The sequence below is a fragment of the Sardina pilchardus genome, chromosome 3, assembly GCF_963854185.1.
Source record: "Sardina pilchardus chromosome 3, fSarPil1.1, whole genome shotgun sequence".
Classification (NCBI taxonomy): Eukaryota; Metazoa; Chordata; class Actinopteri; order Clupeiformes; family Clupeidae; genus Sardina; species Sardina pilchardus.
In genome coordinates, this window is record NC_084996.1 from 15,758,770 (window position 1) to 15,771,222 (window position 12,453).

The following is a 12,453-nucleotide window of genomic DNA, read 5'->3' on the forward strand; positions in this document are numbered from 1 at the left end:
ATCTGGACAGTCTGCCTGCAGCATCTTGAATTATGTCGTTGAGGCTCCAGTACAAACGAGCAGCCGAACTCCTCCCTGTTCTGTCATGTCAGGGCTCCTCCATCCACATCACTGGTCTGATATCAGTCTCACACTTGCCATAGTCTGTGCATGAAGTGAATAGGGTCTAATGTGGCCTCACGTTGTGGACCTTACTCAGACCTTGGCCGAGTTTCCCAGATGCGTTAAGAATCTCTTAAGCGCTAAGAACTTCTTAGGAGCATTCTTCGAACGTTCTTAGAGCGCTCCTAAGAAATTCTTAGCACTTATTAAGAGCTTCTTAACGCATCTGGGAAACCCGGCCCTTGTTTGTCAGTGCTCAGCATGCTGTAAGGTGTCCCGTTTGCCACAGCTACGGCCTCTGCTGTGCTCTGCTGCTGTTGCTGCGTGTATTGCTCAGCTCTGCAGCACAGCAGGCCCCGTGCTCCTCCTCAGAGACTCCACACCTACTGGGTAGGAGCCAGCGACCGCCCGCCCGCCCGCCCGCCCGCCCGCCTGACAAAGTGTCTGTGCGGCCCACCTCATGCCAGATTGCAAAAGTTTTGGTGGCGCAAAGCAGAAGTTCTATTTCTCACACACTGGCTCAGCATTTTCTTTAGGGGGGAGCGTAATGATCACCAGACCGCCGTTCAGCTCAGTGATTCCCCGCTGACGGCTCCCACACACAGCGCTCCTCTCTGGGCAGGGTCGGCTGTGAGCAGGAGCACAACTGATTTCCTCTGGTTCTGTTCTGCTGTGCTGGCAAAATGCTCCGCAGATAGATGTGTGTGCCAGGATCTGATGTTTGTCAGTCATTCCATGCATAGCAGCTACCCCGAAACCAGCTCCAGGCTGCCTGTCAGTTGTGCCTCTCACTTGCTAAGGTGTGACAGTGTGTGTGTGTGTGTGTGTGTGTGTGTGTGTGTGTGTGTGTGTGGAGGGGGGTGCTGCAGCAGACCCTTTTGGTTGTGTGCAGGAAGGATGTTGTCATTTCCTCCTCCACACTCCCCACCTTGTCTTTCAGTTAGGTCTCTATAATTTGTTCATATTTTAAAGGCGGATTTGATTATGTAGCCTAACTTTTTTTTTTGAGATCTTCGGTCCCACACAGACACACACACACACACACACACACACTCTACCCCTGGGATGCCTGAGGGAAAGCAGTGAGACTCACTAGTTGTAAAGCTTTCACATATCCACCTGGGGGGAGATCTGGGTCAGGTATGGTGCGACATTGTATATTGGGGTGTGGAGGAGGTGACCTCGGTAACCCTGACGGTTTGTGAATTTGGGACATGTATTTTTATTTGTTTGTTTGTTTATTTTTTATTTTTTTTACACCAAGGGGTTTCCCATGGTGTGTGAATCAAGAACGATAATTCTTAGTTTTGACATGCACGCGCACACACACACACACAGACACATGTTGCTGCACTGAAGTGACATTTATGAGGGTTATGTGGGATAATACACTTGCACACACACACACACACACGCTCCTGCTGTCATCACCTCTGTGCTCGCTCAGCTGGCCCTGTTTATAGTCATCCCTCAGATTATTTTTCGCTGGGATTATTTTTAGCCCCCTCTCCCGCTCACACGTGCGTCTGTCAAATCACTGCCAACAGAAATGCAGTAAGGTGCTGCTGTGTGCTGTAATGTGCAAAACGTTTAGGAATGCACATCTTAAGATGATGCCGAATCACCGGTGTTGTCGCGGTTGACATGTTGGATCGTCAAGGTGATCGTTAATGTTTGATGATGTCTGATGTTTGCCCTGACTTGATCGTTGTTTTGTCTGCTGACCCTTCACAGCTGTGCAATTGACGACCATTGTCCATCTTGTCCCGTCTTTTTCAGGTATTAAACGAAGAGTGTGACCAGAATTGGTACAAGGCAGAGCTGAATGGCAAAGATGGGTTTATCCCCAAGAACTACATTGAGATGAAGGCACATCCGTGAGTACTTGAGCACTCCACAACTCCTCTAGAGTCCCACTGGGTACACACACACACACACACACACACCACGAGTCCCATGTCTGTGTCGCTCTATAGGAAGGGCTCCCATACAATACAATATGCATACAGCTCTCAGGTCTCAAGCTACCAGAGTCTGGCCTTGTTGCTTTGCTCCTCTTGCCGTCATTTAAGAGCGTAATCGGTTTTGCATTCATTTTCCAGGGTGGGTGGTTCTTTTATGTGTAGTGAAAGCCTTTGGACTGACATAATTGAAGTTGCCTATCTACAACAAGGCCGTTTTAAACAGGTTCTGTTTGTTCTTGTGATAGAACTTTACTGACCTTTGATCCATAATTACATTTACCAGACAGGGAGAGTGTGTGTGTGTGTGTGTGGGAGGGAGGAAGAGACTGAGACAGACACAGTGACTAAGAGATGAGAAAAGATCATTTTGAGCAGTAGGCCGTGCACGCAGTCGAGAGCCTTTGGTAGGAACTGGTGCAAGTTGTTAATGGGGTACCACGCTTTAATCATGCTGTAGTTCCTACGCTTTAGGCACATCAAGCCTAGCTGGTATAATATCTAAACTTATGAAGCTCCTCTCCTGGTCCCTTTGCCATGCACACATGTACACACGTGTACACACACACACATACACCCCTCTGGCTACAACTAGTCCAGTGACTCACTCAGGTGTACTCACACTTGTACACGCCATGACCGCAGGCCTTTTAACGATGCGTCCGTTTGAATGTTACGTACAGAAGAGCTGCCCAGGCTCCGTTATCTGTGGCTTTCTGATTTTGCATATTATTTAATAGTGGTTACAGGTGGACTGGTTTTGCAAACACAGGACAGCCAGTCCATGTGGGGTTAAGGGATACTTAGCCACGTTATTCAAAATATGAGAAGAATAGAGTGGATTGTACTTGGAGCCATCCAGGAAGGTTACCGGTGTCGTCATGTACCCAAAGGGCAGACAGAGGGACAAACATGGGAGACAGACAAGCTCGTGAATTCACGGGGGAACAGCTGACGCATCAGCCTGTTCCAATTCAAATGAAATGGGCACGTTCAGTGCCGTCAGAAAAAAGGCCGGCCTGGGTGTTGGTTGTTTTGACCTCTTGCGTGGAACAGCAGCGCACCCGGGATGTCTGAGCATCACGATGCGGTTAAGGTCACACGTCACACGGCATTGCCAGCGAAAATTTCGGAGGCCTGCCTCTCGCGGCGCACAACCGATTAATTTTAGTCATTTAGTCATTCGCGCTCTCCCCTGTTCTCTCTCTCCCTCTCTCACCCCCTCTCTCTCCCCCTCTTTCTCCCCCTCTCTAGTATAAAAGTGCTGGGGGCCTTTTTAGACTTAATTGAATATTGACTGTGTTGCATCACTGCCAGCAGACGGGTTTTGCCAGGCAGATGGGCTGGCCAGGGTCAGGATTGGGGTGTTGGTTGGGCCAGCGCTTCCCAGCATGTGTCTGAGACACGGGGACGGTCTGCATAGTGTAGTAGTGGCAGTAGTGGTAGTAATGGCGGAGCTGGCGGTTGTCGTAGTACTGCTCCAAACCATCTTTTTGACTCTACTTTAGGTAGGTCCAGGCCCCCAGTGGCCACTGAAGCCGTTTTAATGCGTTGATACAATGCTATCTCTGGGTTCAGTGCTCCTTCTTATGTGTGTGTGTGTGTGTACATTACACTTGTGGTTTATGTATCTATTTGATAAAGGTAAACACATAGCTTGTGAGGTGCTCACGGTGGTAAATAAAGACTTAAATTAAGCAGAAGTGACGTGCCACAGTCAGAACTTCTAGATATTTCTTTATTTGACCAACGTTTTGGCTTACTCCTTCATCAGGGTCATTTTCACATACAAGTCATTCAGGATTTTCTTTATGTTACACATGAGTCTCTTGATTGGACAGGTGTTAATTGGGGGTGTTTTATGAACATATGGTTTATGAATGATGGTTATCAATTAACCCTGTTTTTTTTTTTGGTGCTCTAATAATGTCAATCTGGTCGAGATGGCACTGTTCAACTTGTGCTTATTATGTGTTCATGTGTATACAAAGGTGTCTGTGTGTGTGTCCGTGTGTGTGTCCGTGTGTGTGTGTCCGTGTGTCCATGTTGCAGTGTTAAGGAGTGGATGTGGCACGTGACCCCAGGCTAATGACATGGGTAGAGTTGGTACATTTAGGTGGAATTTGCCCCGAAGAGCTGCTATACTACTTCCTTGTTGGAATCGTCTTTCTCTTTCTCGCTCTTACACTCTTTGTACCACCCCCACCCCCCCTCTCGCTCTCTTGCTCTCTCTCAGCATAGAGTTCTGTGATGCTTGAGGCTTGTCAGAAGTGCACAAACACACACCTTTTCTCTGCAAGTGTTCATTTCAGGGTTCAGATGCAGCCTTTATGACTCATGTGTGGTCTGTTAACAAGGTACCCCATTCATCACCTTCAGCCTTGCCAGCTCTAACACTATATGGGTCCATGTCTGTCTGTCTCTGGAAGTACCCAGTGTATGCCTGAACCACAGACAGTATTGTCATGTCACAGGACCTAATGACCGCCATGTGACACTGGTTGGGGTGTGGTGGTGGTGGTGGCGGTGGTTGCGGCGGTAGGGGTGCTGGTGTCGTCCAGTTCACCCCTCCTCACGTCCCCACCGCGGGTCCCCCAGTGACACCAGGCGGCTCCAGGCACGCTGAACCTCCAGCCTGCGTCCACCCTGCCGCGTGGCTGATGGCTGCCCCCGTCGCAAAACAATGAGCCTGCCCAGAGAGGAGTGGATAGATAGTGGATTGCGAGAGGGGGATTGTAGTTTGCGATTTGTAAGAGGTTTGTTAGCAAACTTGCCAGTCACTAACAAGATAAATGTCTTCTTTAGCCACCGTAATCTATTTAGTTTAATCTGACTGGCCCATCTGCCTGGAGATATATCCCTTGTTTATGCAGGCCTTGTCTGAGCTGGAATGCATCCTTTCATTTCCCTATATTTGAGGAAATAAATTAGTACCCGTGGCTGCATAGACTATTCAACACTTGGAAAGATTGCGTGCTTTGTACATCAGGTAATTGGTCGATGGAAATATGTTGGCAATAAGGACAGTCCAAAGGGAAACATATTGGTGATAAGAACAGCTTGGAGAAGTAGGAGATGTATTGCTGTTGTCGGCTGTTGTGGTTTGCGTTACGAAGTAGAGTTTGAAGGTGAACAGACATTACTGCCCCAGCACATTCTCCACTATTCCCTACCTAATCATTTAATATTAGTTAATCATACTACATATTCAGACTCATTCACGTTAATTTCATTGTATAGGTTGAAAGAAAATGGTCAGTGGAGAGGAACCGTTAGGCAGTGCTGGGGCTGGTGTATCTGAGGCTCAGTCTGCCCACTGGTCACAGTGTGCCTTTTCCTGTGTAGTATGCTTCGACTTTGCCCTGGTTCAGGCTTCCAACCGGGAACTGTTTATGTTTACCTACGGGACCAAGGAAATAACCTTGAAATTACTCTGTTAATTTCAACAATATTAACAGCCTAGAGAGGAACACTGCCTAAGGTGTGTGTGTGTGTGTGTGTGTGTGTGTGTGTGTGTGTGTGTGTGTGTGTGTGTGTGTGTGTGTGTGTGTGTGTGTGTGTGTGTGTGTGTGTGTGTGTGTGTGTGTGTGTGTGTGTGTGTGTGTGTGTGTGTGTGTGTGTGTGTGTGTGTGTGTGTGTGTGTGTGCTCGAGTTCCAGTCCCAGCGTGACTCAGTCTGTACGCCCTTCCGTGTCCAGGTTAATTGCTCCACCGGCTCTTTTTATCAGAAGGAACTGTCCCCAAGGCTGGCCGTGTTCTGCCCACATGAAACGCGCATGCAAACACCGGCGGCACTCCGCTCTCCGACATCATGCCAGCGCTGCTGCTGGCCGCACCACCACTCATTTGCCCACACCACTCCACTCCACTCCACTCCAACCAGGCCTTTTAATTATTGAAGCACTCCTGGTGCGTTTCCTTTTGCTCCGTCCATCTTTCTCTCCCTCGCTAGCCTGTAATTGCACTCTCATTTTTTCCCTACTTTCCTGTCCCCTCTTTCTGGTCACATAGTTAATGCAGTATAATGGGTTTTTTTTGGAAAAAAGGCTCAGTGCTCCGTCTCCCCACCAGCACTGAAAATCTGCCTCTTCTCCCTCTCATGCTTAAGTGCTGGATTTACTTGTAAAAAGGTGATCCATTACAGGAAGGAAGGTGTTTTTTTTATTTTTATTCTTTTTTTTTTTTTTTGGCAGCACTAGTCCGCTTTATTTGCTTCATGTCTTGTTTTCCTATGAACCTCCAATCTACCTCGTCACTGTGTTTGTGTGTGGTGTTCTTTCCCGTATCCAGTGTTTGTCTTAATTGTGCTCTATTTGACTTTCATGTCAACTCCTCTGAGAGTGTCTGCCAATTGAGTAAATGCTGCAAAATAAAATCATTCCATTTTGAAGCCTCTGAATCGAGGCATTACCTGCAGCCCTCTGGAAGCAGGTGTTGGTTTGTTTTGAAGGCACCGGTGCTGTTTTCTGTTGGACTGCTGTGCTGTGTGTGCTTTTATGCATGATGCCACCTGAGTCTCTGTGCTGTGCTGTGTTTGCTGTGCCAGGTGGTTCTTTGGCAAGATCCCTCGGGCCCGGGCGGAGGAGATGCTCAACAAACAGAGACACGACGGGGCCTTCCTCATCCGAGAGAGCGAGAGCGCGCCAGGAGACTTCTCCCTCTCCGTCAAGTAAGGCCACCACGCGCCACACCACAACAGTCACACACGCATTACACGCTGTTAAAGATGCCTTCATCTTTTCGGGAAATATTAGGCCCAAAATAACAACACCACGTTGTCATTTCTCGTTAGAAATGACCACAAGTGACCATTTGGTCGTGATCGATTCGCTGGGCTGACACCCGCCTCCTGGTGGTCAGCGTCCACTTTCACACCCCGTCATTCCCCAGCAGCATCTCGAGCCCTCAGCTTCCTCTTTCTATCCCAGCCTCTTACACAACATTGACGCAGGCAGAAGCATTTCCTCTTCCGCCGCAGCGCGTCTCCTGTCTGCTCCCCGAACTGAGTCACTGTCCCACACACACACACACACACGCTCACACACACACACACACACACACGCTCACACACACACGCTCACACACTGTCCCTCGTCCGGCCCTTTGTGCTGGGTCCCATATGCAAACGCCTGGCCGATAGGCATCTACCTAATTGCCCGTTTGATCGCCCACTCATCCAAGCTCAGAGATCTGCTACAAGGGCGTGCCCCCACCCACCCATCCCCCCCCCAGTGCCCGTCACAGAGGATAAGCCGTCAGGCTGGCGTCGGGTGGGTTGGAGGGGGGGAGCCCTCGAGAGGCATGTGGCGTGGGAGCGTCACCTGGGCTCACCCCGCCACAGGGTGGAGGGCATCATCAAAGATAATGACACCAGTTCTGTCACTGCGCACACACACACACACACACACACACACACACTCACACACACACTCACACACACACACACACACACACACACACACTCTCTCTTACCTTACTTTCATCTGCCTGCCCTGACATGACCTGGCTTTTTGAAAATGAGGTCTTCAAAGGCCTTCAGAAAAGCTCATCATGTTTCCGATGGACAACTGACAAGGGTTCCTCCTTCCTCTCTCTCTCTCTCTCTCTCTCTTCCTCCCTCTCTCTCTCTCTAGGTTTGGAAATGATGTCCAACACTTCAAAGTGTTGCGTGACGGGGCAGGGAAGTACTTCCTGTGGGTGGTGAAGTTTAACTCTCTGAATGAGCTGGTGGACTACCACCGCTCCACCTCAGTGTCACGGAACCAGCAGATCTTCTTACGGGACATCGAACAGGTCCCTCAGGTAAGGGGAGAGATGCTTATGTACCTGTACACACAGCAGTGCTCACCACAGCAAGTATATCGGAACTCTCTTACACCAACACACACACACACACACACACACACACACAAACATGCATACATACTGATTATCAGTCACTGAATTAGTCAGAGTTAAGCATACGTATGAACATGCAGGAGTTTAATTTCTGTGGTTGTGTTTGACAGTATTGTGCTGGTGTGTACTCTGATTTTGTGTATTCTCAGGAAAGTAGTCTAATCTCTCTACTTTCTTTTTTTTTATCTTTCCCCTTCTGCCTCCACATCACTCTTCCACAGCATCCATCGTATGTGCAGGCACTCTTCGACTTCGACCCCCAGGAGGAGGGCGAGCTCGGTTTCCGTCGCGGCGACTTTATCCAGGTGCTGGACAACTCCGACCCCAACTGGTGGAAAGGCGCCTGCCACGGTAACACGGGCATGTTCCCGCGCAACTATGTCACGCCTGTGAACCGGAACATGTAAATAGCAACAACAACAACAACAACAACAACAACAACAACAAAAAAACGATCCCACCCACAGAACCAACCCCAGATCCTTTTTTTTTGTCCCCTTGCCTCCACACACTATCACACACATATATATATATATATATATATACACACACATACACATGGACACACACTAACACACACACACACATACCTGCACATCCGGAGAGAAGAAATGGGCAGAAGAACAGGAACCTTAAATGGAAAGAAAGGATGAAGAATGACAAAAATGAGGAGTGGAGGAGACCAAGGCGTAGCCTCTCCAGAGAAAAAGCAAAATGAACACACACACACACACACACACACACACACACACACACACACACACACACACACACACAAAAACAGCAACTTTAAAAAAAAAAAATCCTGAGAATGTTTTATTTTTTTTTCTTTCTTTCTTTCTATTTCTTTTTCTGACAACTTCAATGAAAGCTTAGTCATCACCGCACCACTCAAAACGTCTGTCTTTAACTGGAGAAGGTTCCAGAACGAACAGAGATCCGCTTCAAAGGTGCATCACAACTGGTGTCCTATCACAGTGGAATGCCAGACCTGTGGCTTAGATTCCCTCCACTGTCTGCTTTGTCCTTTGCTCTGGTCCCCCGCCCCCCCCCCCCCCCTTTTTTTTTTTTTGTATTTTACCTTACCTTTTCTTTTGCTTTTTCTTCTGGGCTCTCTTCTTTTTCTTACTGCATGTTTTAATCACTTTAATGGATTACCAATAAAATCCTAACGCTGTTTTAAGTTAAATAATTTCAAAATATATATATATATATATTACATGTAAAGATAGAAAAATTATAATTAAGAAAAAAAAGACAAAACAACAAAAATAGAGAGTACCACCCGTCCTGTGAATGCAGTAAAAGTTACCAGACACAGGATCATGTCTGCAAGAGCATTGGACATCAGCTGTGGGCTATGTGAAGAAATCACTTATTGAGAGAATCCATTTTTTTAAAGAATATATATTATATATATTTGTATGTGTTTTGTCTGTTTCACCTTGCAACTTTTTTTTAAAGATTCTTTTTTTTTTTTCTTTCTAAAGTATAAATTATGTTTGTGGATGAGAATCTAGCAGCTCTGGGACGTGCTATATCGTCAGTATCATTTTTGTGCATTATCTGAGAGGGTCAGATAAAGAAACAAAGAGATAAAAAAAAAAATGGCATATTTTATCATCGATGATTCCATTTTTTAAAAAAATCATTCTTCCTGCTTATATATGTATATTTTTTTTGTAGCTGGGCGCGAAAGTGCTTTTTTTTTTATTTCCAAGAGAAAAAGCGGATGGAGAACAGTTGGGATGGTGTTGGGAGCATACTGTGGTTGGTCATTTTAATGTGAAACCGGACCGGTGGCCAGATCTTTTTTAAATGCCAACATATTTATTGCAGCCATCGTCTTCTCGTTGCCGAGAATGTAGCTGCCCTGTCGGCAGACACCGTCATGACATGAGGGAAGCGTGGTCAGAGGGCTTTTAAAAAATTATAAAATAAAAAATAAAAAAAATGAATAAAAAAAAATATGCATCACTTCAAGCATGAGCCCTGTTGAGGTGTTACTTTTTGTATTAAACAGCACAGACAGGATGAAATTCATAGGTGGGTATGAAACCTACGGGACACGCTCGCGCAGAAAACTCACTACTTCACACCGGGGATGCGGTCCCCACAGATGAGATCCAGATCATTGTGTAATGTAATAGCCAGTTGACAGGCACTGCAGAAAATATATATTACAACAATGATGATGATGATGATAATAATAATGTAAAGAAAGCATTGAGAATTAAATTGTTTTTTTGTTTTGTTTGTTTGTTTGTTTGTCTGTTTGTTTTTCCTGATGGTTGACATCAGCGCTATGAGTGTAAAGTCTTTCTCAGTCTTCTATGGTGTGTGTGGTTGAGCACTTTCGATGTTAGCCATTTTGATTTCTAGTGTTGCGTGTTCTCTTCGTTCTGTTTGTTTTTGTTGTATTATTGATGATGATGATGATGATGATGATGAGTTTTTGTTTTGTTTTGTTTCATTCTGTTCTCTCTGGATAGTGCCTTTTCTCTGGCGTGTCAGTTGTCCGACCTGCTGCTTGAGCTCCTACTCCCACACCCCACCCCAAACCCCACAGTGTGCAAGTCCCCATTCCTGTCAAAAGTGTCAGGCCTTGTCTTTCCCCCCCACGACTGATAATGATGATACTCAGTGTTTGTTTTACTGTTTCCCTTCACTTTTTGTCTTCTCTGTTTGTCTCATCTTTCTGCTCTTTTTTTTATTTGCCTTCTTGTTTTTGTTTTCAATTAATAAAATGGAAATTATTAAAAAAAACAAACAAACATACAATTCCATGTGTTTGGGTCATTGTGTGTTGGCTGCTCAAACGTGCATATTTAGAAAATATCTAAAGCATGTTTTGTGTGGTTTTAGAAAGATTTTTGCCCATGATTTCTTTAAAATATTAAAAGATAACATTTTAACTTCTTTAGCAAAGAACTGCCAAGATATTGCAGTGCAAAACGCCTCACACCTTTAGAGATGCATTGTTCTGTTAAAATGTTCTCTGATTAGTATTGTGAACAATCCAACTGCAGTTTTGACATGGAACGGGTATTTCTATAGCATCATCAAATAACATCATTTTAGCATCTTCCTCCCTGTCCTGGGGCCAAAGTCAAGAAGAAGTGAATGGCCACCCCCACCCAGCCATCTCGGTAGTCTAGCCTTGGCCAGTCCTCAGACGGGGGTTGGGTGGTGACACGGATGTGGTACAAGGGGAGCCGGGCGCTGCCCCAGGTCCTGGCCATGTTCACTGATGTCTTACTGCTCACTGAGATCTCCAACATTGCATTAGCCACAGTCTGGTGACTCCTGCGCGCTTCTGTCCCTAGCTACAGCACAGAAGGTCTCTGGTGTTTCAAGATCACTCCACACTGGTGTTCGTGTCTGAGGAGACAGAGAGAGAGAGAGAAGCAATGTATTAAAAGGATTTCTCCATGTGTGCCTCATTCTTACAGATGGTACTTTAGCTTTTGAAAAGAAAAAAAAAAAGTCAACCAGCATATCCGGCAGACAATCAAGTCTAGAATGAAATCCACAATTACAAAACCACCGGATTAAAGAGCAAAAAATATCACAAGGCCACGCCACACATCCCCTGGGCCATGCTCCTCGCCAGTCTGTGTCTGACCTCCACCATTTAGCCCTTGGAGAGGGTCAGACTCGGGTCATTTTCTCTGCCTGTGCCACAGCTGCCAAATGGCATTAGTCCTGCCTCATGCAGCTTAAGTAAAACCCTACTACCAGTTTGGGAATTTTGCAAAGAGGATCAACATGTATTTCAAAGCTTGGAAAAGTGGTGGATTGCTGCAAAGGAGTTACCCTCCAGAATACGAAGGATTTCTTTGAATTTCACTTTCACTTTTTTTCCATCTCATCATCTCAAACACCTTATGGCTTTAGACTTAGTTCTGATGTGGATTCTGTAGGCCTATCCATATGTCAGGGCTTTTATGATATTGTATACGTATATCTGAATATGAATCAGAAATAGAACATGGATATTTGTGATAGTGCTGGAAAGTCATTCATTCATTCATTTGATAATTCAAATGAAAATATTTTAGCAGCCTGGCTAAATGTCCCATAACAATGGTAGGCTACTAATTCAAATGGGATGTTTGAATGAATGTGCAACAACACAACCCCAAAGGCGCTTTACTGCTTAGATCAGATACACCTGGTGCCGGTGCTCATTTGAACACCTTGCCTTTTAAGCAAATGAGATAGCCCTTTATGTAACGCGCAGAGGCAACGGTGCAATATCCTGTTTATCTGAGTCCTCGTGCCAGGTAATGTGATGTCACATCTGGGATGAGATCGTTGCCATGCAATGTCCACGTGTGACAGATGGTGCAGGTCGACCAAGGTAACCAATTTCACCTGCAGGTTAGAGCTTATAGTGTGTTTATATCATTATATCACAAGCAGTCACATGTGCCAACATCAATGTTCTATGTAGGCTTTAGCCTAGAAGACTATATGGCCTACTGCTACAT

At 46.0% G+C, this 12,453-nt stretch overlaps 1 protein-coding gene across 1 annotated transcript in view; it reads left to right on the forward strand.

Annotated features, from left to right (window-relative positions):
* grb2b (growth factor receptor-bound protein 2b) overlaps positions 1 to 8,741 on the forward strand; it is a 29,036-nt gene extending 20,295 nt beyond the window's left edge. The window contains exons 3-6 of the mRNA XM_062532098.1: positions 1,882 to 1,979; positions 6,609 to 6,731; positions 7,696 to 7,864; positions 8,182 to 8,741. Of these exons, the coding sequence (XP_062388082.1) occupies positions 1,882 to 1,979; positions 6,609 to 6,731; positions 7,696 to 7,864; positions 8,182 to 8,367 (576 nt within the window). The 3' untranslated portion in view covers positions 8,368 to 8,741. The remainder of the gene's footprint in view (positions 1 to 1,881; positions 1,980 to 6,608; positions 6,732 to 7,695; positions 7,865 to 8,181) is intronic.
* The last annotated feature ends 3,712 nt before the right edge of the window (positions 8,742 to 12,453 follow it).